This window comes from Zosterops lateralis (genome assembly GCF_965231275.1).
Source record: "Zosterops lateralis genome assembly, chromosome: 1".
NCBI lineage: Eukaryota > Metazoa > Chordata > Aves > Passeriformes > Zosteropidae > Zosterops > Zosterops lateralis.
In genome coordinates, this window is record NC_139762.1 from 64,909,066 (window position 1) to 64,936,562 (window position 27,497).

The following is a 27,497-nucleotide window of genomic DNA, read 5'->3' on the forward strand; positions in this document are numbered from 1 at the left end:
AAAACAGAAATGAAAGGAACAAGATGTTAACTAAACCATCCTTGACATAATGATGTTCAAACAGAACAAGCTCCTTAGTCACATTCTCTGCATTTCTTTAACATAATCTTCCATTTGAAAAGCAGGGATCAAATGGAGCAATTTCCATACTGCTGTAGCAACTCATTAGGAATGAAGAGTAGAAAAGAGCTCACACCTAACAACCTTATTTAAAGACAGAGAAAGGAAAAGGAGGTTTGGCATAGAGAGTAGGAAAAGTCCCATACAGCAGGTCTTTCTTTTGGGACTAAATGGTGCTGCGAACACGACAGAAGTAAAGGTCCATTTGACTGAAATCTAGATGCAAGGGATGTCCTAACCAAGGAATATCCAGACTGTGGAAACTGGTTTTGTTGTGCTCCAGGCAGGAATGATGATCTCCCCAGGGTAGGTTTGCTTCAGCATCAGTGGGAAGCCCCCAGCTCTGAAATCTCTGAGCTACTCAGAGTCCTTCCCCCAGCTTCACCCACCCTTTTATCCACAAATGTGCACAGTGTCTCTTTTTGGCCTCCTACACATCCATACATTCAAGGAGATTCCTAAGCAAAGGCTCCATCCAGGTCAGCCCATAAGCATATAGTTACCAGAGTGTGGTACATTTTATCCAACTCATCACTCATTATCCATTTATATATTGTATTTTCCCTTCCGAAGCAGACTAAAAGAAACTAACAACTCCCTGAGCTAAAGGAGTATCAGGAAAGGATGAAAAAAACTACTCATTACTCATATGCAAGGCAGACTACAAGGAAGCTAACAAGTAAAAACCTTGTATTTCCACAACTGGCTTGCTCCCAGCTCACATCAGCTAAAATTAGCACCCTATTGAATTTACTATGCATGTGTGCGTAGGTATGCTCTCAAATTAGCCAGTTTGTTAGCTCAGCATCCTCCCACCACAAAAATCAGCTTGTTCTGGCCTCGGATTCTATAAAGTAGAAAGAAATCCTTCTATTCATTAAAGCAGGACTAAGCTCAAAATGTTGCCTTGTCTGAAAACATAGCCACTGATTTAACAATGTACTGTACAGTGGATTTGGAATAGATACTTTCCATTTACTATCAGGAAGATGCTTTTCCAATGATTGTTTTATAATGTTAATTTGTAAAATGTCCCTTTGAAAATTATACCTGCAGGTTGGAATCTCTTTTGCTGAACTGTCACTCAGAAAATTTGCCATACTTGTCAGGAGAAGTCAAAATACTATTACTTTAATATCCCATTAATGTTTTAACCAAGTTCTCATAATAGCTCCAAAGGATGAAATTTTCAATTTAAAACTGTAAATCTGTTTGTCTGCCTGTCAAAACAACACCAGCTCTTGCTATGTCTAGCACCAGCAGTGGATATACCAAGCAGATTTCATCTGCTAGTAGTCTAAACTAAATGTACTAACCGAAGAAAATTAAAATAGAAATAACAGATACAGACATTGACTCACAATGCAGGAGGTTTACAGGAGCCAGAAAACTTCCCCGGGTTAAGCCCATATTCTAACACTGTCTCTCTGAGCATAGAACACGTAAACATCTCCATTTTTATCAGTTTGCCCCCACTGGCTAAGTGGGGACATTAAAATGTACTTAACTGTTGAAGACGAGCAAAGAAAAATGAGGTTAAATGATATCAGAGACTATTTCTGTTCTCACACAAGTCAGAAGAGTTTTCTCACTGTTCTTTGTGGGCACAAACCCCTGCATTCAGTGTGCCTGAAGACAGAAAGGACCTTTCAAGTTGTCACTGCTGTTATTAGCAGCATGCAACGTTCCTTCAATGTGAAAACATCAGAGATTATAAGAATAGATGTGACTTTATGAAAACATGAGATGTTCTATGACATAAGCTATAGACACAAATATCTCCGGCATTAAGCCAATCATAGATGTCTGAGCTGATGTAAATATTTTAGGAAGACATTTCAGTCTTGAATTAAAGCCTTATAGATTGACACACAATTTAAATGAACTACCTCTCAGATAGATGTATTGACATATTTAAATGCAGATACAAATACTTGATGAAATCAGGTATCAGGAAAATGCAAAAGTGAATTGTTTGAAATCTCACTGCTAAGTGGTAGTTTTGAACACTTGGAAAGGAAAAGCTAGGTAGTTCTGGCGTATGTAAAAAGAAAAAAGCTAATCCTCTCACCAGCATTAAGTGACAAGCACAACATTACTGCAACTTGAAATTTTTGAAGATTATGTACTTCCATTTAGAATGACTATATTTCTAGCCCATAGGGTTGCTGAAGATAAGGACGAAAAGATGAAAAGAATCAAATGAAACTTTGGATCTTGGTTATGTACCTTGCCCAAAAAATAAGGCAGTTTCCTACAAATACAAAATGGAAAGAAAATGTTCTGGACTAATGTACATTGGTACCACACAGCAGCAAAGAATCCAGAGAGTTCTTGTGCCTTTGAACCTCCTGGAAAAATTCAGGGAAACATCTGTGGAGGATGATATCACACTAAGTTAGTAAATCAAACATAAATTGTCTAGCATCACATTTCCAGATTTTTGTTTGATATCTCCCCTTCTCATTCCAATTCTTATTTCCCCCAAGTGAAAGAATACAGTATTGACTGCAGCTGTCTGGCTGTGTTCAATGCCAGGTTTGATGAGCCTTTGAGCAACCTAGTCTAGTGAAAAGTGGCCCTGCCCATGGCAGGGGGTTTAGAAGAGGCTAGAACTAGATGACCTTTAAGGTCCCTTCCAACCCAAACCATTCTATGATTTTGTAATGGCCTAGGGAGCAGGGCGTATCACCAGCATGCAGTGCTCCCACCAGCTTTTTTTTGGAGAGGTGTAGTGGCAGAAGGCAGGAATGGGAGTGCCTGTGAGGAGGGGAGAGAAGGGAAGGGACCTGGCTGCTCCTTTGGGGCCAGATGGGCTGGTGAGTCATCTTTAAGCTGGGACATGACAACATGAAAACAGCAGCAATCTTTAAGGTAAGACATATGCAATGCTTTGTTTATCTAAGCAGAATGCTGGTATATCTATAATAATTTATTTCAAACTCTCTCTATAATTTTGCCAACAACATGCAGTAATTTAACAAGAGGGATAATGAAGTGGGAAGGGTTTGGAAGAACTCTGTAGGTACAAAATATATCTACCATGAATCTGCAGCAGAACACATATTTGTGAACTAAAGTCTCATGCTCACATTTATAAAGACAAACTTTCTCACTCAAATCTCAGTGCTGTTTGATTTATGAGAAAAATAACATTCCAGTTTAAAAAACAGCAGATGGGCAAACAAGGTAAAGGGCATTTAATTTTGGTTGCCTCTCTTCCATGCCAACACACTGCTTTGAAGGGACTGCACGTGTGGGAGGGGAACATATGTGCATGTGGATTGTGCATCTCAGAGAGTATCTGGTGGTGAACACAATCTCTTTTCTCTTTCTTTGCACAGCAGCTCAAAGGTCCGCTCACTCCATGGGTGGTTCCACACAGCTACACTGGGACTGAAGGAAACAAATGGAAAGTCACGTTCTGCAGGCAAGCAGTGACTACAGAGCCACTCCTCAAACTCTGCTTTAACCTTTAGGTTTCAGAGACAGATCAGCATCCACTGAAAAAGATGATGGAGGCTTCAGGCAGTTCCATGACTGCCTGAAGAGGCTGGAAATAAAGGTGTACTTCAACAGCACCCCAGAGGTTGCTTGGACCTTCCTGGAGTCCAAACTAGGGCTTTGAATGGTTCTGTTGAGGTGGTTTCTCAGTGACCACTAACAGAACCTCTGGCCATTTGAACAATCACTAATCAAGTCAAGCAAAACTCTAGAACAAAAACAAAACTCTCCTGCCAACAATGTTCCTGTATTTCAAGATAAATGTGAAGAGGCTTACTAATATCAAAGCACAAAACTCTGGAAAGGGAGCTGATCTGGGTGAAATTCTAGAACTGTCTTAAGGACAAACCTGTGGCACCTCTGAAAGGGAATGGTATCACCAAGACAGATCTGCCACAACTGGCCTCTGGAATAAGTGAGAGTGACTTAGAAATGCATCTTCACAGAGTAGAAAGTGAACACCTACGTGAGGATCTAAAACTGATGACACAGAAGAATGAACAGCTCAGTATTTAAATTCCTGCATCTCTAGCTGAAGGCAAGAAACTGAAAAAGCTCTTTAAGGAATGTGGAAAGGATGGAGTGAGAAACTACAGCAACTTGAGTGATAGGCAAATGACAGACTCAAATAGGTGCTAAAATAGACCTTTGCACAGACCCTTTAACTCAAGTGGGTACTCCAAAACGAGTACTCACTATCAGAACTGGCAAACTGCAAGGGACCAACATAATGCACCGAACTGAAACTTAAATAACAGCTTATTCTTTTCTGCTATTTATGGCATTGCCTTTTCTAGGGGTGAGACTAGGTGTGCTGCAACAAACTGAGCCACTAGAACATGGATTCTTGTTCATGTTATGGAGCACAGACCTTGAAGAAAAGGTGATATGCAAGATGTAACTATTCCCACGCCTTGTCTGAATAAAGTCAGCTGCAATTTTTAAGGTAGCATGCAATACAAAGCCTCAAATGAAAAAAAAAAAAAAAAAAGGGCTTTTCCTTGAAGCTAGACAGAGAAATACCTTTCTGGGAAGAAATCAGAAGAGATTGGCAGATGCCCGCATACCCTTAGAAGGCTTGGAAGCATGAGCTCAGGGTGTTATACAGCCTGCAGAGACAGTCAGTAACCTGTTTAAAATTTTACCTATTGAATAGGTACAGACAGTAAACCCATTTCCTCCTTTTCTGCATGTGCTCATTACGGCTAAAGCTAATTTTCACAGAGGGTCAGTCACACCAAGCTATATTCTGGATCTGTGCTGAGCACAGGGTTGGTAACACAGGGATGTTTTCCTTACTCCTGACCAGGGCTTGCACTTTGTCAGGGCCTTTTCTGCTCCTCACACCACCCCACCAGTGAGTGGGCTGGGGGTGCTCAAGGAGGTGACAGCCAGGACAGCTGATCCCAGCTGACCCAGGGGATATTCCAGACCATATGGCATCATGCTCAGCATATAAAGCTGGGGGAAGAAGGAGGAAAGGAGGTGGACAGGAGGAATGATGTCATTTGTCACTGGACAAATGCCAGTGGACCTCTGCTTTCCTGGAGATGGAAGAACACCTGCCTGCTGACAGGAAGTGGTAAATGAGTTATTAGTTTTACTCTGCTTGAGTGCCTTTTGCTTGACCTATTCAGCTGTATTTATCTCCATCCAGTTTTCTCACTTTTACTATAGTGATTCTCTCCCCCATCCCACTGTGGGGGAGTGAGTGAGTGGCTGTGTGGGGCTTGGCTGCCAGCTGGGGTTAAACCTTGATACTGCAGCAAGACAAAAAATCAATCAAACAAGCACAGCAGCTTATTCAGAGGGATGAATTCACGCCTGACACAAACCAGGACAGCCTGCAAGTCTAAACTCCAATGAGGCTGATGAACACATGCATGTTCCAGTCCACCCCAGACCACCCTATAGTCTAAGGACACAGCAATAGCCATGAATGAGAAGGAGAATGAAGAAATCCATCTTCCATCTTACCCAGAAATTTACCCTTGATCCTTTTGGCTGTGACACGGCAAGAAGCAGTTACCTGAAATGATGGAGTCCTAACAGCCTGAGAGACCCCAGGACTGGTAGTTAATACAGAGTATACACCGGGCCATGAGATGGTCCTTTTGGAAAAATTTCATCCAATTTCTGCCAAACCTTGGTGCTGCTAAAGTTTGTCACCAACTTGAGTTCCCCGGACATTTTCAAAAGCAGAAAAGTATGGCTCCAAGTATGGAGCCAGCCACGTTAGTTCCACTAGTCCTTAGGGATGCAATGACAGTGTTGACAGTGGTGCTGATGTACCAAGGACCTAGAGTGCCATGACAGGCAAAGAACTGCTGCAATAAATAAAGCAGGGAACAAAATGCTTACAGCACTTCAGAGGCTGGACTGTTTCTGAGGATGACCAAATCAGATGCCTCTGTGGTGATCACAATCTGAGAGAACTTAACTTGTCTGGAAGGAAGAAGACACAGAGACATCCTTGGCTTTCTTAGGAGGATGGCCACTGACAGATCAAAGATAAAGCAGTTGCATTCACCTGAAAGCTTTCCAGCCCACAATATCCACTGAGTCCTGAACCACAGAAAACTTTCACTGCATTCTCAAGGAGAGATTTTGTGTAGTTCAAGCTCATCATCCCTTCCAGATTTTAAAAAATACCATGTGTAGCAAGACCTTCTCTATCACACTATTTAAACCCTGTACATGTGTCAGAAGTCAAAATTCAGCTCCAAGTAGGGGCACATTCAGGATGTGAGAGAGCACTGGGAGATAGCAGCAAAAAGTGAGAAGCACAGATTCTCCTCCTGAAAATTCAGAATGGCAATTGGGCAGCAGAGGGAAAATGAAAAGACATGAGAATTAGCCACCTTGCACACTCACTGAGCAGGCAGCTGAGCACAGCCCCTAATGAACATGTTTCTGGTCTCAAGTAATTATCTGATTCGAGGCCATTTGAATAATTTTTGGACTATCACTTCAAAAAATAAAAAAGCAGCTGAAACTTTATACTAAATAGTCAAAGTGCAAACTTGAAAACTGTGTCTGCCCATTTGCTGTCTCATCTGTGCTTGAGTCCTACTCCAATTTGCACTTAATTAGATTACTATAGCTAATGGCAAAGTGAGGTGTTAAATACATGTATTTCTGTAGTCAATTAAATTCAATTAAATCCCACACATGTATAAAGTTATGACTGATCAGAGCACAATGCCATTCAGCAGAAACTCAGCATGAATAAACTTATGAAAAACTCCTCCCCACAAATATATTGTGCTACTGACAGCTCCTTTGACACAGCAGCAGTTAACTTATGATAAACTCCACAAAATTACATTTCTTAATCATTTCAGATAGGAAATAAACAAATCTAAAGTGATCTAGATGAACTGAAAACCAAAATAAATTAACCAAGGGGAAAAATATACAATCATACTTCACATGAATCTGTATTCATTGGATTGTCATTTACAATAACTTATGGGAATATGTGCATATTTTTGTTTACTCGTTTAGCTCAAAACATGTATTTTCTTTTTTTAGCAGCCTTTAGAGTCTAAAGCTTCAAATAAATAATTTTGTTTACTTCATATTACCAAGAATGTGATCTATTCAGGCATTTAAGAAACCAAAAAAGCCCTAGAGTGGCAGAGGACAGTTTTAATTTGAAAATAATAACTTTATTACCTCAGTTATTTCTATATCAGTTTTCAATGTAAAAATTTATTTTTCAATTTCCAGCTGTAAGAATTTAGGCTAGAAGCCAAAAATTAAGTCAAATCTCTCTTTGATTCTGAGATGCCTGAAAGCTGAGTGCTACCACCACATAAACCTTTGTAACCCCATCCTTTTCAGAGTACATTGCTCAGTTTACCCTAGGGAATTTATCTTCCTCTATGCAAAGAGGTTACTGGGCCACACGTGAGAACAAATGCCTGAAAGCAGAGGTTAGCTTGTCTTTAGTTTGAACACGTCCATCACAAAAAATCATCCAGAACAGTATTACTTTTTTGAGACCAGCAGGAACAAGAACAGACAGCTATACTTTATGTGCCAAGTTTTCACATTTGGATGACAATACTGCTTATCTATGACACACTAAATAGAATTACGTAAGAAAGATTTAATAGAAGGTCTAGTTTGTTTAGAAGTCTCTACAAATATCTGAAGGTCTGCTATCTAGCCACTTACATTTTATCTCTTCCATCTTTTACAAATAGCATGCATTTAGCTCTTATATGCTATATAAGAGCTTATATGCTTATATGCTTTTGTATGCTACAAATAGCATACAAATAGCTCTTTTACATAAATCAACATCACAGTCCTGGTACTCATATAAGACCATTTATATTAAACATCTTGAAATACGAAACCAGGTACAAGTTTGGAGAGAAGAAAGCTGAGCAAAATATGGACAAGATTTATAAAATCATGAAGGCAGTGAATAAGGTGAGTTTAGAACTGCTATTTAACAATTCACAGTGCTTGAGCTAGGACACACCAGCTGAAAATGGAAGAAAAATTGGAAATTGAGGAGAAAAGATAAAAAAATGTATTTTTAATGTCATTGCAAGTGAACTACTGCAGTTTGCTGCCAGAAAATGTTGGGTGCAAATAGCATTTAATCAACTGTACTCATAGATAACAGCTCCATGAATGTCTAGATAATAAAAGCATGAGGCAGACATCCCTAAACTTAATCTGTGTATGGACTTCATAAGAGGAAGAGGCTAAAGACAGTGGCCAGGCTTACGTGGTGTCCCTAAACAGTACGTCCTACTCCCTTCATTGGAGGCCAAATGCTGCACCAGAGAGATCCTGCCAAGATCCACTTGGGTATGTCTTCTGCCCTCTACTCTTTAAAAAGTTTTGAAGTTCATTGTTTTGAAAGATAATAAACCTTCCAGGACAGAGCATCAACAATTTACGACACTGTTCACAGATGTGTCACAGGCCAGATGGGCAGCTCACTACCACTGAAAGGTGAACGCCTACCCAGAAAAAGCCAAAGCACTGACACCAGATACTAGAAAATATCTCATCTGCCAAATCCAGCAGCCCAAGAGAAGTGGGAAGCTGCTGCTGCTGCTCCGTTCTCTCAGCTCCAAGTGATAATGGAGGCTGCTGCTGCTCCATTGCCCCAGCTCCAACCAGCAGCAAGGCTGACAATGTTTTCCCAAGAAGGGCATATATACAGATCAAACACACACACCCCATACATACGTATGTATATACATGGCTGGACACACAGATCCTGGACAGACACTCTGAGCACTCCTACCTCATCCTGCTCCTTGATCTGGCTAAGCAGGGCAAAGGTTCACTAATTGAAATGTATCTATGAATCCAAGGTGGATCTCCCCAGCAGCTTAGCTTAGAAATTCAGTCTGCCCAGTAGCCACTCCGGGATCCCAGACTCCTCAGTTGCCACACCTGGACATATCAGCCCTCAGAGTTGGAGCCCCACTCCAGCTGCTGGTACAGAGCATTACACAATCCCCAAAAGCTTTTTCCTTGCATCCTCCAATGTGTCCCACACCTCCAGCTACCAACACTGTTAGTCCAAAAAGTGAGTTGCAGAGCTGTTCCCCAACTGTGCATGGTGACAGCTTCACTCCTGGACACGGGCTGGGGCTCTGCAAGCACAGGCCTGAGAGGAGACTGGGCAGGATCACTCTTTCTCTGAGCTCTTAATTTGGGTTTCTTCCTGCCCCTGTGCTTCTCTAAGCTGTGGAGATGACCTCTCATGCCTCTCCCATGATGGGCCCAGTAGTAACCTGGAAAAGCTCTGTTTGGGCTCCCCACTCTGTCTCTGGGCATCCCCATGGTACGCAGATGAGATTTATCACACAACCAAACACCTATCACTGCAGTCAGCTATTCCTGAAATGCATCAACTTAGCACCAGCTTTCTAAGCTCTAACACACAGATTAAATCTGCCACAGGTTGTCTGTTTCTTAAAATAAGCTGCGATGATCAGTCCCCTTCCTCAGCATATGCTGGAAATCATCACATATTGCTCACCATAAACCAAGTACGATTATTAATGATTATGTAAATCACATAATGAACCAAGGGTTAGCGCAGGCTGTGGTCAGCAATGTCCATGTCCCTGATGCTATCAGCTTCAGAGATCTCATCAAGGTCAAGGCAGCTACTGGAGTGATTAAAACAAAGCCTTTGTGTCTCAGCTGAAGTGGGACATTACAAACACAGCCCCTGATCTGCAGACAGACATGCCTGGGGCCTCATCCAGTGCCCAGCTCAGACAATTCTTTTCATTGACACAGGAAGGCTTTGGACCAATCTCTAGGATCACAATACTTTATTTATTTTGTATTTTATTTTTGGAGGGGTTGTTATTACCTCTCTGTTGGTCTTCTGTTCCATTAAGTTGTTTTTGTGCTTCTTCAATTTTGTCTGCAAGAAAGAGAGATCACTATTAAAATACATATATAAAAAGGCAAGATTGTAGTAAGTCATTTACTGAGATCAGTCGTGAAATATCTGTTTATTTTTAGCAGTGATATCATTCATGTGTAACTATGTGGTACATTATGAGTAATATAACCACATAAAATTTTATCATGTTTTACCCAGGAGTCTATTGACATGTTAAATTACATGGAACCACAGAAAGAAAAGCACTGACATCAGATATGCAAGTCAACAGCTAATCCCACTGTAGCTTCCTACCATCTATAATAATGTGTGCAGTCAGGGGACTCTTTGGAATAGGTATTATGGTGCATTACAGAGTATTTTAATACATTTTTGAAAAACGCTGTTAGAGCAAGTCAATGTTGCATTAAACAGAGTGATAAGAACAGCAAAGGGGATTTGCTAAGTGAAGCAATGGAGCCAAGAGTCTCACATGGGAGCAGCAGGGGTTGAATGGTAGCCCCCACCTTATTCCTCTGTGAAACAACAAGAAATTCCCACACACACAGAGCAGGAGCAAAAGGAGGCCCTGAGTCTTTACTCCCAGTCTGTCTTTGCAGTTGACCTGCTGCCCCTCAGACACACTGGTGTTAGGAGAGATCTGTTTTTTGCCTGCTGTTGCACAGAAGGTTCCATGAAAAGGGCATCCTTGTTCTGCATGTGTGCATGTTTGCATGTGCAAGAGCAAGAAGCAAGAAAAGGTGCAACTAGAGTGAATAAAAATTCGAGACAGATTTTCTTTTGGTAGCAAACAGTTCTCTGAGTGGGTTCAAGATAAAAGGTTGTGTTGGTAAGAAGCAGCAGCACAGGGAGAGGCCGAGCACTCTCTCTTGATGTTCTGAGCATCAAGCTATGTCCTGACTGACTAAGATCTGAGCTTGGAATGTGGCTTTCAGATGTAAACAATGATTTTCTAAAATATCTGTCAAAACCTTTTTTCCTTGTATTATTTTTTGCTTCTTTTCCCCTGCTGGGGTCAGGTTTTATCAAACTAAATTGAAAGAACAGAATGTAACTGGATTAATCCAAAATCTCAGACTCTATAGGCACAACTCAAGAAATGCCAGACTTCATGGCTACCATACACAGAAGAGGGACAACAGCTCTGCAAAGTCCTCACCTCTTTCTTTACAAGCATGGAGGCTTTACTCAGTCTGCCTTTTACTCAGCCTTGCTATACAACACAAGATTTCAAAAAATGGCTCTTTCTTCAACACAATTCTTAATAAGTGTGTTTAAATAACTTCTCTATTATTTATCAGCTGAATCACTCAAGCATGTTGGAACCATTTGTTCACAGCTGAAGTCTGATACTGTTTCTTGATTATTTCCTCAATAGAACTAAATAATTATAACTGAATCAAACCCTTCTTGCAGCACTTAAGACTGAGTTTTGTTGAGGTCACTCTGGATCTGCATTTCTGTTTTTCAGAACAAGTACCAGGTTTCCTTTCTCATTAAAATTCAGTAATTTCTCCGTTGTAGATTGTCCCAGAGAATGAACCAGAACATCTCACAAGGGTGCTAACTGAGCAGACTCCCAGAGCTTCTCACAAGAAAGACTACCACTGCAATTTTAAAAGCTAAATCTCTTCCTGCTTCCCCTGGGGTTAGTGAGACATACATACATATTTAATGGAAAGTTTTATCACATTTTCTTTTGTACTGACTTACTGGCTGCTGAAGACTAATACACCTCAAAAAGAGCACAATACTTCACCATCTCTTTACAAGCCAGTTATGCAGGCTTACTCTAAACACAAAAGACTTGATATTTAATGCTTTCCTGGATTAAATACTACAGCTGAAATACTAAATGTGTTAATACAATTTTTTTTTGTATATAAAGGGATGTAAATAACCATTTCCAACAAAAATAAGAGGAAACGTAAACAAAGCATCTTTTGTATACGTGTGCCACTAGTACTATCAGAGGAAAATGTATCTAGCAATCTTACATGGTTTTTCCACAGACTGTTGCTTTACAGAAAGATGACGGAATAAGCAATTTACAAAGCTGCAGGACAGCCAATAAAATACATGAATACACAGGAAAGAAATAAGTATCAACAAATTACCCACATAAATGGAGCTGTAAGTTTTACCAAAAGACAACATGAAATCAAACCTATAGTTTGGCTCTCAAACTCACTTCCCCTATGTTTAGAGATATATTTAATGCACAATATATGGTCTTTCTGCTCTCAGAGTAAATGTTTTGTCAACAAAACTTACACCTAAGTACACAGAAAACTGTAGTTTTATTATTAAAATAATTATCTGCATATTTCATATAAATACTACAAGAAATACATGCACTTAAATTCAAACTACTTAAATGCACTTAAATTCAATACTACTTTTTAAAGAAAAATTACTTAAGTATTTTGGAATCATGCTACATGAGATTGCCAGATAGATTAAAGGCTTTGATCTCCTTAACTGAATACTCTGTCTCTCTTATTAAAAAAAAAAAAAAAAAAAAATCAGTTCCTATCAGTAATTCCCAACCATTTCTTTGTCATCTTTGTTCTTTGTAAACCCAAACAAAGAACCACAGATAAAGAAATAATAGCTAGGTAAACAGGTGCTTGATGCACAGCCAGAAAGTCTCCTACACTTCCTGCCTCTCCTGATACGTTTTCCCCAAGGAGTTATATTTGCTGTGTATATTTTTTTATACCTAGGGCAGTATCTTTGTGCAGAACAGTTTTGAACATTGTGCACACTGAAATATCTTGGTGTTGGTGCTGGAACCAAAAGCAGTAATCTGGACTGTAAATGAGGCATGAGAATTAACATCAGTTGGAGACTAAATGTTTTGTTAGGGCCTACATCCTCCTAATGGTCAGTAGCACACGCTACCCCTGCTCTGGCTATTGCACCAGGGCATGTCCAAACCATTGCACAAAACCTGTGGCAGCTGCTTCCCATCCTGCTGCATTATACAGCTACAGAGCCTACACAGGCAACTGCCTGACAAACTGCTGCGTTTCAGGCTGGAGGGAAGAACTGGGTTATCCCTAAGGGTCGTGGAGCAGGTGGCAAGAGCAGGCTTAGAGCCAAGTACCCCAGCAACACCAAAAGGCAGCCTCTCCAGGTCTTCTGCCAACTCGCACGTACACCAGCAATAACTTGCTAACTACATCAAATTTATAATATCCAGTCATCTCCTTCTCTTGTGTGCCATTAAATTAGCTGTATGTCAAACATCTTAAGGAAAATTATTTCAGACAACATACCATATTCTGTCATAATTATATTATAGATATTCTAATGGTACATGCCTTTGAAAACGCTTTATAAGCAAAAATACACCACACAAAAAATCATTTGTAAAGCCCAGGTGGAACTGAAAACCAAGAAATCCTCTATTAATTGCAAATAATGTTATCCAATCCAATAATTGTTTAGTTTAATATTATTTCAGAATTAAACCTGTGATACTGTGTAATCTGAACATTTTACAAAGGAAACATTTCCTTATCACTGGAATATTATCTACTTCTACTAGGATAAGAGAAAGCCATTCAACTAAAGGAAATTTCTCATACGTGGTAGATATGACACCCACTTAATTTCCACTAAGTGCCAGAGTAGTACACATCTTGAGTACTTTAAGACCTACCCTAATGGCCCCAATCTTCAGCAGACAGGCTCCTGGAGTAGCACACATCTAGAAGCAAATGACAGTGACAGACACACTTTCACTGAAGATGGGACACTTCTCACCAAGCACTTACTAGAGGGGAAAATGTGGAGGTGCAATGAAAGAGGAAACCACCATACGCATCGCTGTAGAGAATGGAGATTCCATTGACAGCAGTGCAATGAGCCACAGAGGCAGCTCTTGGTTATCCCAGGCAGGTGTATGCCACAAAAATGCAAATCACAAGTAGCATCATGTAATAGTGTTATTTATATATTATATATATAAATTATATATACACACACATACCTGCATATGTGTAAAAGAAAATGAAACAACATGTGCACAATGGCTTTTCTCACTCCAGCATGAAACCTTTTCACGTTATTCTCCAGTATAGCTCTCCCAGCAGGTATCTGCTGTGTGGAACTATCACCAAATTCCTTGAGGTTTTAAATATATAATGTAACTGTGCTTTTTAGGAATACAAGGAAGGAGACTGGCATGCAGTAAAAAATATGCTTCTTGTTTTACACACCTCCCGCTGTGATAGATCATTACAAGGATATCAACAGTCTGAATTAGATATGGTGGTGCTGTGGTGGGGTTTTAAATGAAAAAATAAACCAGATTTTTCAACAGCTTTACTGTCTCTATTTTTGATCTTCACTGAAAGATATAACCTCACAGATTTTAATTAATTCACAAATAAAATATAACTTACAGGGTTTTTTTCCAAACAGATGATCCCATTAATGTATAAACCCTTGAATATGTTTAGTATTCTATGTGTTAGATATGTATTACAAATTTTCAGAAAGATTTTAAAGGCCTTACTTATAGAGTGGGTTAAGCAAAACAAAGGTTTAGGAATTTCAGCCGGGAAAGCAGAAGTACTGAAAAGTGTGAGGTTGGCAAAATATAAAACCAGTAACTTCTGACAGCAATTTAAGCTGGAGCACAATGTATTTTCTAGTTAGTTGTTTGTTTGTGGGTTTTGCTCTTTTTTTTTCATCTCTCTGTTTGTCTCAAGTGTCCCTAGAGCAGCATAATGAGGTGACTTTGTCCTGTTGAACAAGTCACCCCACCTCACGCAATGACAACACACAGAGGAATGAAGCCACTGAGGAAGACCTACTTTTAAGCCTCCAGGAAAGCTTACAGGGGAGTGGTCAGTGCGAAAAGTTCATTAAGCTTTTGCAAAACACCCAAACATGAGTAGTTTTCATTGCACATATTTGCATGTGCCTGTATCACTGTAAATAGGGGAATTTTTTAGGGCTTCTTGTTTAAGATGTACAATTGCTGCTCTAAAACAATAAACTGTTTTTTAATCAGAAATATTCCGTTTATGGGTAAGTGGAAAATTAGCAGATTCCAACCATTTTGGATGCTGAGAACAGGCTATGACACCTAAACTTTTTAAAATACAAGCTTGTATCTTGCCTGAAAGGTTAGAGTTATATCTTCAAATATTTAACCAAAACAACAGAGAGAAAAGTATCAGCATATTTTTTCCCTTCAGTCAAAGACAAGAACAATTCTTGGGCCTTAGGCCTGAGTCATCCTAAAAATACCTCCTGCAAAAGAGCTTCAGATGGCAGTAGGTTTTCTTCTTGCTTTCTCATAAATTGCACTCTCTCTTACCTTACTGCATCAGAAGACATTTGAAAAGTAATTTAGAAAATCACTTTGCATTGGTTTTAAGATGGACACAAAGAAAAATGTCACTTCAATTATTTTTTCTTGCATTGATCATCTAGATCAGGAACAGAAAAGAAAATCAAAATGACAAAATATTCTTCAGCTGAAGTACATTAATGCAATCAGTCTGTATGCACTGGCAGTAGTATGAAAACAATTGTCAGTGGGTTTTTATTTGGAGGGGAGAGGGCTGTGCACAGCTTAAGAAAAACATTGTTGAAAGTACAAAATGCTGCATTTTCCACCACTTCAGAGAGCAAGTGAAAAGAAGCCGAGTCCCTCCATGGAAATTTCCATCTTCAGACTATTGAAACCCACTAATGTGCAAATAACAAAGTGCTTCACATTTCATTGGATGAGAAGTGTGCCTGAAATCATTTATTGTTAAATAAATTAAACAAACAAATTAAAACAATACTCTGAGCACCAGAGGGGTGGTGCAGAGTGGCACATCTTACGAATCATAGAATGGTTTGGGTTGAAAAGAGCCCTTAGAGATCATTTAATTCCAGCCCCCCAGCCATGGGCAAGGACACTTTCCACTAGACCACTCAAAGCCCCATCCAGCCGAGCCTTGAACATCTCCAGGGCTCAGACTTGACTCTTGCAGGACCTGAGCCCAGCCCTATATCCCACTGGAGTCATTTCACTCCTCCCCAGAGGGAAGGCCCGTGCTCCAAGCAGCAGTACCCATACAGTGCAGGCAGGGCAGCCACATGAAGCCAACTAATGACGCAAAGATGATGCAAGCTTGGAGCATTTCCCAGATGGCAGGTTCCCTTGGCACGGGAGGCAGTGTTTAATCCCAAGGCACCCTGCCTGCAGCTGTGGGTACTCACCTGGGACTGGGGAGCATGGAGAAGCGCCCACGCTCCACTGCAAGGGGGCTGTGATGCTTCTCTTTCCCTTTTGCTAGGAGGAGGAAAAGGCTCTTTACAACCTGCTAAAACAAGAACGCTGTAGTCCTAATGTGTTTTGGTTAACTGAGATGAATCCCAAGACTTCCTTTAACCAGCTAATTAAGGGAAAAAAGAAAGAAAAAAACGCTAACCCAAAACCCCAGAGTCTTGTCTGTACAAGGAGCCCATTAGGTTAATTGGGAGGCAGTGCAGTGGGATGGTGCCTCTTGCTGTTCCTCGGGGAGCGCGGAGGCTCAGCAGGCCCCTGCATGTCCCCACACCGCAGGAGAGCCTCCAAACCTGAAACCCAACCAGCCAAGCCAGAGTCCTGACTGCACCCTGGGCATGGCAGCACTGTCCCTCTGTGTTGAAGGAGGGGACCCTGCACCCAGGGGTGCAAGGGCTGGCAGACACAGGCAGCAAAGGGTGCCTTTGATGCCCCCAAGTTTCCACCACCGCCCTCCTGCCACAAAGCAAACACCTTCAAAGCTGGCAGAGAGCAGCAAAAAGGCATTTCACAAAACCCACTGGACGAGACACTCACTCCGATTTAAATCTACTTTTAATTAGAAACCACTCTTATGTCCCCATACATTTCCTTTTTCCAGTTTAATAAGGAACCCTCAAGATTAAAAGGAAGAGATCAGATGAGGAAAGACAGTCTCTCCATCTTTGTAATTTCATACTGTGGGAACTTGACACTTTTTGGCATATGGTTTGTTTTGTGGTTTCTCCTCTCCAGCTGGGGCTTAGAGAATCACAGCACCATGGCTTAGTGAGCTACCAAATGCTGAGCCTGATTAACTGATAGCATGGATGCCCCCAGCCTATCAAAAATGCAAGATAAAACAGATAAAATCTCAAGTTTGTCCAGGACTACCAGGTCTGAAGACTGTTTGTATCGCTGTAAGAAAGGGGGTAAAAAAAGACCTCTTAAAAATTATGTAAATTCAAAACTCTTAACAACTAGTAGGGTGACACAGCAGCAGTCATCTTATTAAGAATTATAAACAACTTTTTTAAACATCTAAAACGAGACTTAAACAATTTAAAATGTTCTACTAGCTATTATAACCTTGACTAATGACCTGTTTGATCAGTTTTTCAGAAGAATGTGATGCATTTTTATTTTAATGTCAACTTTGAATGTTCATACTTTGAATATTCATCATACTCCCTGCCATATATAATTATTTGCATTTAAAAATGAAGAACGCATGACAGATACTTTATATAATCCTGTTGAAAACAGAAAACAAAAATTCTCCTTTTATTATTCGTCATTTTAAGAAAAAAAGAGGCTTAGAGGCTTGTATATTTGAAAATACAATCTGTAATCTACAGTTTAAATTTGTATCAGCAATGATCTGCTGTACCGTATATAAAATAAAACAGTCAATGGAAAGGCTGTTTATAAATTAAATATATAATGGCTTTATCTTTGCCATCACATATATTACTCAAATATGGTAAGGGCTCCTGATAAGGCTGCTAAGGTGTATGTGCATAAATTACACAAGCACTTTACATATGAACCTAAACTCTGTCCCTGTGTCATTTATTTGTGATTGGGGAGCTTTCAATCTTGTGTTTGTTTGTTTGTTTATTTACAGGATTTAAATTTTTATTATGAGGCTTGTAAACTCATTAAAAAGTGAGCACAGGAGGAGGTGGGGAGGAAGAGAATTTTTGGATGACTGTTGTCTTACAGAAGGATATAGCAAACAGTGAGGCACCTGTGGGGAGAGGCACAGTAGCTGCCAAGCATAAAATTTCAGAAGTGTAGGTGAAGTATCTTCAGCAATACCTCCTGCCTGGCACCTTCTCATCCTGCGTAAGCCAACACGCAAGGGCGGCACTTGCCAGGGCTCCTTCCTTTTTCACCTGCCCCACAAAGCCAGGTGATCCTGCATCCTGTGTGTGCTTCTGAGAGCACCCAGCTGAGTCCCCAGAGATAATTCCTTTACGCATTGATAATTCCTTCACACATTGTCTCCCTCCGGTACCGAATTACAAACACAGGTACTGATTGCATCCCATTTGCAATGCTCCTAATTAGCCATCTAGCACAGTAATTACCCCATCGCTATGCTGATCCTACGGCATTGTTCTGCCCCACTGCCAAATTTCAGCTGCCTACCTAGGACATGGTGATTATTATCACTAAAATCTGCATAATAATTACTTAACAGCCTCTAGGGTATTCACTGTTCCAGGCGTGGTTTTGGCTTTCTGGGTGTTTTTTCTATATCTAACCCAATATCAGTGTTGGAAGTTAAAATATTAAAGCCATGTGTTGCTCTAGCTCACCACCTTCTCCAAGCTGCAGCTAGGAGCACGTTCACACCTTCTGCACCGAGACAGGTTGGTGCAGACCCCCCCTTGGCAGGTTTACTGGCCCATGATCTGTTGTCCCCAAACTGGAAAAAGGTGTGGTTTTCAATGACAAATATTTTTAATTCTAACACAGAAATTAAATAAATGCCAGTGAAATAATTGAAACCACTTTTTAAAAAAAGGCATCAAACCAAACTGACAGCTTTTCCACTCACTGGAAACATGTCAGCATAATATATATGTGGAGCCCAAAAGATTTCATTGAATTCGGTATTTTCTTAAATACAGATCCTAAACCAAAGCAACAAACAGTGGAGCCAGCCACTCCCCAGCCAAATGGGAAAAAGTTTCCATGCATCTTTCTGGTACTCCAAAAGCACTTGTTCTCAGCCCCATGGCTGGTGAGGGAGGGCTTGCCCAACACATAAAGGCACAGAACTGGTTCAACAGGTAGAACAACACCAAGAGTTGGTGTTTCATCACCTGAGACAACAGCGTAGAGACCTTCTGCAAGTTCTCTGAGAGGTCAAATTCTCTGTAGTGTCTTCTTTTATTCCTGGACTTCCTCAAACACTATTGAGTTTACAAAGCAGACATCAGGTAAGTAAATGCATCCAGCAAGAGGAAATTACCACACCAACAATACTGTTTAAGCAGAGATTAATTTTCTTAGGCTTGGCATATACCCTAAAAATTATCACTTTATTGAGATAAAGTGTCTACAGAAATGGTTTAAAATATGAGATCTTTAGTAGAACTTTGAATACTGAAGTTATTATAATTACTTGATATTAAGATGGACAATAAACAGTACTGCTAGCTAAGGAAAAAGAAAGTTTTTGACGACTAACAGAGAACAAAAGCAAATCAAAAGCCCACAAGTCAAGCCAAAAGTCCAGCCCAACATCTTGCCGCCAACAGCAGCAGACACCGTGAGTTGAGAGAAAAGCAGAAGAGCAAGCTGCAGATTCTGAAACCAAGTGAGCCCCAGGAGCTGTTCTTGAACTACACGGGTCCCATATATTATCCCTAACATTAGTTTCTCCAAGTATCATTTGAATCCATGGGAGCTTTTCATACTGAATCCATATAAGCTTTTCACATATTTCTTCAAACGGCCTCATCTACTTAAGTCATTCCTTAAAGCTGTCCAATAGACTTATGACCTCTGCAGTTTTTGCAGTGCTAGTTTATCCTCTTTGGAGGTGGAAGTGAAGGGAAAGACATCAGAACTGATCCCACTGTTAGAGATGAAGGCACACCACAGATGCTACCATGACAGATGTTTTTCTGTACTACTGCCATAAATATTCCTAATGCTTTATTTGCTTTTTGACAGCTAACGAGTATACAGTTGACTATGCCACACAAATACATGACCCCCAGATCTCATGACCAAGTGTTAACAAGCAACTCAATTTAAATGAAAAGTTTGAATAATTTTCCTGTGGACATCACTTCACATTTATCTGCACCGAATTTCATTTGTCATTTTTGCAATTTGGTTGCACAGCAACCTAATGTCATTTTGAAATCCTCTGCAATTTCATTTGCATCTTCATCTTCACCTCCCTTGATAACTTCCATCAAATCAGCAACACTGTCACTTCACTATTCCTCCTCTTTTCCCGGATCACTCAAGTGAACGGGAATCGACAGTGGCACATTTCTATTAACTGTAAAACAGCAGGCAATGTTTGTCTGCTAAGGAGCAGGTATTGACTGCAAAATGTGTAAATATCAGCCTCTCAGTAAATTTACACACAAGAAATTTTTCTGCTGGGGTATGTTGGGGAAGTTCACTTGAGACTCTGTGTCTTTAAAACCTTTCCCTTATTTCTTTATTTCCTTTCCCTTGTCTTTAAAACTCAGCCTGCCCAAATGCTGTCACCCCTTCACCATGTACAATCCAAAGTACAAAGTGCCTCTGGGTCACCACCTCCAGCCACCCTGCCCACTCCCTCCTCATCAGCTCCTGCCTGTGCTGGAGCATCTCCATGTAATACTGCAATAACTGGACCAACTCTAACACACAGCTTGGGGCTTTTCCACACTGAAGGGCAGGTGCCTTTTTATGCTGTTAGGTAAATCCCCTTCCAACAGAGTTGCAAAATCATACCTTAAAATTCAAAATCACTCTTTTAGTATGACTAAACATTAAATGCAAAGTCAAAGTTTTTCATTAACTTGACTAAGCTATCTTATTTTTTTGCTTGTTTTTCCAAGAACTTAGTAAGTCTTAATGTCAGTCTAACATATGAACCATCACAATGGCATGAGTGAGTCTTAGTGCTAAAAAAAAAAAACCCAAACCCTCCTAAAAACCCACAATTCACTTGCTATACTAGACCTTACTCTACAGACTTTGAAAGGTTATTTTTCTATAGTGATTTTTCTGGTTTTGCCCTGATTTTTACATACCAAATGAAATGTTACTAGCTGCAGCTTTAAAATGAAAGAACAAGATCAGAAACTGGATTCATAAAATGAAAACCATCTTTGAAAAGCTAGTTAATACAAGCTGATGTAGAACTATGTGTACCTGAAACAGGAAACTTTAGCAAAGACACAAAGATATGACATTTTTCATGTTAACGGTGTACTGCAGCCACCAACAGGGGCTTAGCCACTTTAAGAGGCTTACAAACCAAAACTACCCTAGGGGAGTTCATGTTCTTTTCTCTGGGCAAATTAGAAACTGATGGTGATAAATATACATACTAAGCCAATACCTCATTTCGGTGACTCATTTTATTGTTTTCCTCTACCCGTTCCCATCCTCTTTCAAGACCTGAGTCAAAAACTAGATCTAGAGTATCCCAGTGAGCACTTGGGTCTTTTCCAACTGATGTGATGTTCCTGACAAAGACAGCAGGAATGAGGATAAACCATCTCTCCAGAAACTGATCATGTTCTGTCTGTGTTTAGGCAGACCCCAGGAAGAGCAAGTTAGTTGTGCAGTGATCATCCTACATCATCCAGATTTTCCCAGACACATCCCAAGGAATGACTTGGGAAGGAGAGGACCAATCAGCAGGCTTTCAGTGAGGAAATCTGGCATGCCAGGGAGATGTTTGGTACTGAAAGGACAGTTCACATTATTATGAAGGGATAACTTCTGGTCACAACCACATACCAGCCTGCTGAGGGCTGTGCTCAGCTTTAAGCACCAACCTGGTTACCCTACAAACCACACGAGCCATTTTCGAGCTCCCCTCTGCTTCTCCTCTCCAAGAAGATTTCTGCTTGGAGCAGGATTGTGCTGGGTCTCAAAGTACTTGTTAAAACCTATCTCCAGCACAGCCAGCTCTGTCTATCTCCTCCTCCATGCCTGCTCCAGCTGGTCCCGGGAGCCAAGAGGGGAGGCTGGCCCCAGGGCCACCACTGCTGCAGCCTTCCTGCTCCTGGTGCCACCCACAGGCACTCTGCCCACCCTGGCTCACCCGTATGGACAGCACTGCCCTCGTCCCTGACTACTGCAAGAAGTCAAAATTGTCCAGGTCACAGAAATCTAGTAAAAGGGAGCAGAGACAAAGAACTGAATTTATGCAGAAAGGGAAGAGAATAGTGAAATCTTTAATCAAAGATTCAAAACATAGGCCCAACCAAAATTGTTTTTCTTTCTCTCTCCTCAAGGAGGGCTGGGAGATTTTAAAATATTTGCCTTAGATGGTAATCAGCATCAAATCTGAAGGAAAAAACCTGAAATGCTGTTTCTCTCCTCCTCCAAAAAAGAAAATACATTCTCTCCCAGGAAATAAAAGAAAGGAGGCTGAAGTATCTGGCATTCCTTTTTTGATTATCTCCAAGATACCTTTGGATAAGAAATCAGCTCTTGAAAAAAAAATCCTGGAATATTGACACTGCAAATTCAGCTCATTGACTTTTATACAAAAACCTCAAGTTATTACAAGTAGCTGAGAAGGTTTTGTTCAGTAAATAAAGAATAGAAAATAAATATGGCAGTATGCAGATAGTTAAGTGCATTATTAATATGCTATGAAGCGTTTTGAAAGATGAAGAAAAGATTTTATAGATCGATTCACATTCACCTCATCCCACAACAAGTACAGTTCCTATTGCTATGGAACAGCAAACTACTATGAATTCTTTAAAAGAAAATTCAGTAAGTAAAATCTACACTAATCCAAACCCCAGCCCTCTGCCTTTCTTTTGCTAGGCTTAGTGGTGAAGTTTTCTTTCTGTACTTACAAGCTTAGGAAGATAATTAATGAGCTACTTTTTAAACACCTACAACATGATGGCACTCTGCAATGCGAACATCACCCAAGTGTTTTTTCTCAGTTTTATTTAGAATTCATGCTCAATTTTGTGCTGTCTGATTGAAGATGAGGGGGTGGTGAGGAACGTGGGGGAGAAAGCCACAGCAAGCTGCCACACACACCATTCTTATGCTGCATTTGGAAGTGAACAATTCAACCTGGAGGGAGCTTACTTCAGCAACCATGCACCAAAATGAGCATCCAAGGATTTCCAGCCCTCAAAGAAATTTATTTTTTGGTCTTTAACATACAGATTTTACATTAATCAACTCCATGCTGCAACAAAGTAGAAAGAACTACACCCAACTTTATTAACTAATTTACAGTAAGATTTTGTTTTGTTGAAACAATGACTTCTGGAAAATATGGTGGGTGGGAGAAGAGATTATCAGAAGGTGACACTTGACTAAATAAAAATGAAAGCCCAGTAGAATGTCTTGAAACTGCTTTTTTTGGTTCTGTTTTTAGTAAGTTTGTTTGGACATTTCCTTGGTAGCACTGAAATTAGTGATTTAAGAAACAGCTTCAAATTTCCTGAACTACTGAGATTTTAAAAGGGCATGTCCTCCCTACCCCTATGTATACTCTAATTTGTTGATTTCAGTTTTAAATGTCATACCTATTTACAGAAATATTTGTCTCTTTTTTTTTTTCGACAGCTCAGCTAAAATAAATTCTTGCTTGAAGTTTTCATGATTCCTGGCAGGGAAAGGCTAACTGAGACAAAAAATTTGCATGGTTAATAGGAAGAAAAGTAACCTTGGAAACTTCACAGGCATGAAGAAGAGAAGGAGAACAGAGAACAAGACCAACTAGATGACCTCTCTTGCTCTCTGATTTCTCTTCCCTGAGGAGGTTCACAGTGACTAGTACACCACTAAGTCTCCCAGGCCTGAGCACCTGGAGTTGTGTTGAGGGAAAAGGCTTGGCCAACTTCTTACTAAAGCTTACACCTTGAACATTTCAACCAAGCTAAGAAATCATAGTGATGACTTGCCAAGGAATAAATGTTGCTTCCCTAAGACTTACTGCTTCTCTACTTACATCTTCTCCAAATTGACTTTGTTTATTATTACAAATCATCACACTAAACTGCTGTAATGACTGGATTTTCTAGCACAGAAGGAACAGGAGAAAGGCTGGGCTCAGCACTCCTCAGCCTCTCAGGTTTTTTCTCTTGCCAACCCCTCCTTAACCAAGAATCACATCAGCAAGACCAAGTTCCTCCGTTCTACTGCCACCAGATTCACCTGGTGCTGATATTTAGGGCTGTGAGTCATGGGCATCCACCAAATGCACAGATCTGTTATTGTCCATGTAAACTGCATCAGGTCAAAGGCTCCTGATGGCTCTGACTTGAGGGACACCACATTTTCTTCTCTTTCTTTATGGTTCTTAAAAATTGAAATAGTTTGCTCCATGTGGAAACTGATGAGAGAAGGAAAGGACACAGGAGAACAAAGGCAGCATAAAAGACAGTACAGGGAAAAAAAGAAGAAGGCATATAAAGGCATATAAAAAGTGGCTACACTGTAGAAATGATGCAGTGAAATGATTTGCTTATTTCACTTCCTTTTTTCCTGAGAAAATGATAGATCAGTTCATATGTTGAGGAATCTACTTAGAAGAAATCACAGCAAGTAGGAAAATACTAAACATACAATTTCCTATTTCTTTTCCCTTTTACAAAACACTGCACAATATTCTCTCAGTGACTAAATTTAATTAAAATAAATAATCTTACAGCAGATGACCTGATGCTTACATGTCTTTGGCAGTCCTTCTGTACAGCTTTATATTTTCTATAGCTACAATTTATAAATACAAACTAAATAACCTCAGGTTAATCCTGAGACAAGACTAACCGATTTCTTATAGATTGTAAAGTATTTAGCTTTTGGTTTCATGCTGAAGAATAATTTTAAGCATAGAATACTTTCAGAGAAAGAAATAAAAGAATAAATCAACCAACCACATCCAGAAGTCAACAACACACCCCACACCCTTTCTGTTCACATCAAGTTTACAGTTTGGTGTTTAAATGCTTAAGTTTTCATTTAACCATTTTAGTAGTTACTTCCAACCATATTAAACTGAGACAGTTCTATTTTTAAGAACTTTCAGAAATTATGCTTTATTCAAATTGAATACTCAACCAGTATTCATTAACAATTCAAGCTAAGATTCAGTAATAGAATCTGACCCTAATTACCAATTATTGATTAGATAAAATTTTCACACACAAATCTTTAAGATTTTGGTGGCTCTAATTTCATTACCTCATGTGCTACAGTAAACAAAAGATTTGGAAATTATCGCTCCAAATTTAGTGCAAAAGTAGGGACAAACCCAGTGTCACTCATTAAATACCCCTTGAAAAATTAGGATTTAAAAAAGCAAACATAATTTTAAAATTATTACCAGGATATAGTTCTGAGCATGCATATAGTTTAAGTTCCTGGCTTAATTCCCAGCTGAACTACAGGCTGTCATATGGCACCTTTCAAGTCACCTCCTTACAGGACAGCTGGAGCAATCCAACCCAACCAGCACATCAGCAGCCTAAATTTTGGACTGTGGGAAAGTGTTTGTACCTGAAATGCTGTGTTACAACAAGAATGCTAGGGTAAAAAGCCACAATCAAAACACTGAAATACATAAAGAAGAAATAGGTCAAATCCCTGTATCTTTTAAATTACTCATAACATTCAATTTATGACCTTTTGGTCTGTGGCACTGAAGAACTGACCTGCAGGTCTTGATGCCTCTCTGAAAATAACCACTTAGCACTAAAGTTCACTCCTGAGCACTTTGCTGGTTTATTTTTTTAATTATTTGTGGGAAGGTCAGTCTTTGCAGATAAAATATTAGGCTGCTTCAGGAAAAATACAGACAATACAACTATATTAGAAATAAAAAAGGTTCAAAGAGCAAAACAAATACGAGCCTGCAGATGATTCCCAGTGAGAAGAGTCTAAAAGTTTACAGCAGTTTAATTTACAGAGAGGTGAGGAATATTTAAAATAAGGGTATCTTAAACAATACATGATACAGGGAAGGTCAAACTGAGCATTAGTGGAATAGAAGACCAAAAGGAAGCTTTGTAACTCTTACCTCTTATGCCAAGTTGTAGGTCTTAGGAGTTAAACTTCTCACCAATTTTGTGTTATCAATTTATCTCAGCTCCCATTTCCTCCCTGCTTTCAGGCATATATTTAAAATATATATGTTTGAGATTTAGCTTTCCCACTGCAAATGAATTAATTGATCAATTCTGTTTGAAGCTGACAGCTTTTAAACACAATGACATATGAGTTCCTGGGTTTCTGTCCTGGAATACTGAAGCTGTGTGCTGGGGAATCTCACCACTTTCTTTGCTAAGAAAAGCACACCCTAGGTAAGGGCAAACAGATAACACTCTCGACGAAGATCAAATATGACTTTCAGATCACCATCCAGCTACTAATTGCACTGCCTAAAGATTAAAAAATCCACAAAACGAAATACCACAGTCCATAGCTGGTTCTTGCAAAATTGCCCACTGAACTCCTTGTTATTCTCCCTCAGAAACATTTTGCAGGAGCAACTTTGAGACAGGATCCTGATGAATCACTCTGAATTTGTTTTAAAGAACTGAGGAAAGAGTTAAAAATAATTCTGGTTGCTTTAGAAACTGAAATCCTTTGTTTTGCTTGAGAAGAAATACCATTACATGCATGCAGTACCCTTTTAACTTGCCACTGTTCCAACAATAACTAAAGCTATTCTAAGAAACTACCACCCAAAAGGAGATCACCACAGAATTACAGTAAGTTTGCCGCTGCAAAGCTGGAGTATACTTGCAACATTACCAAAAATGCTCAGCCAAGCCTAGCTGGGAGTGACCTCAGTGTAACCACCAAAACACGACAGTGACTGCTGCTCACTGACTCCATCATAACCACAGTGATCAAACAGCAAGAGGAGCGTTTCTATTTTCAACAGCAGCTTGCAGCTAAAGGTATTTTCAGCAAACTTGAAACTTTACCCAAATAACTAAGATGACATTTCTACACAAGAAAATTAAAATACTGCTAAAATTTAATGATTAAAGTAAACCCAAGTGGTTTTACCATGCATTTTATGGTTTCATCTCACACAAATTGAAAACTTTTAGATTGATGAATTCACATTATCTTTTTTGCTGATACAAACACTTCAGTTTTAGTCAGAAGAACATAGATTACTGACCCTTCAGGATTTCTTCTCAATAATACAGACTTTAAAACTTGTAAGCTGTTTCAAGTTGGTACCACTTTCTTTCAAACCAACTCAATTAATATAATTCAAGCATGGAAAGGAATTTTTGTTTTTGTTTTTCACAAACCCGTTCTCAGGCCCATCCATGCTGAGTCATCTCCCACTCTCCCCTCCACCTGACAGCCACCCATGGCCCACAAGAACACAAACCTCCTGTTTTGACATCCGTCCCTCCCCAAATGAACCTCAAAGGATCACTTTGAACCAACCCAGCAAAAAACTTTTAAAACAATGTTCTGAAACATACTGATGTTCCACTGATAGCT

The 27,497-nt window shown here is 39.8% G+C and overlaps 1 protein-coding gene across 1 annotated transcript in view; it reads right to left on the bottom strand.

Annotated features, from left to right (window-relative positions):
- Positions 1 to 27,497, bottom strand: part of HIVEP1 (HIVEP zinc finger 1) — a 116,950-nt gene that overhangs the window by 41,254 nt on the left and 48,199 nt on the right. The window contains exon 2 of the mRNA XM_083856712.1: positions 9,986 to 10,039. Within this exon, the coding sequence (XP_083712838.1) occupies positions 9,986 to 10,039 (54 nt within the window). The remainder of the gene's footprint in view (positions 1 to 9,985; positions 10,040 to 27,497) is intronic.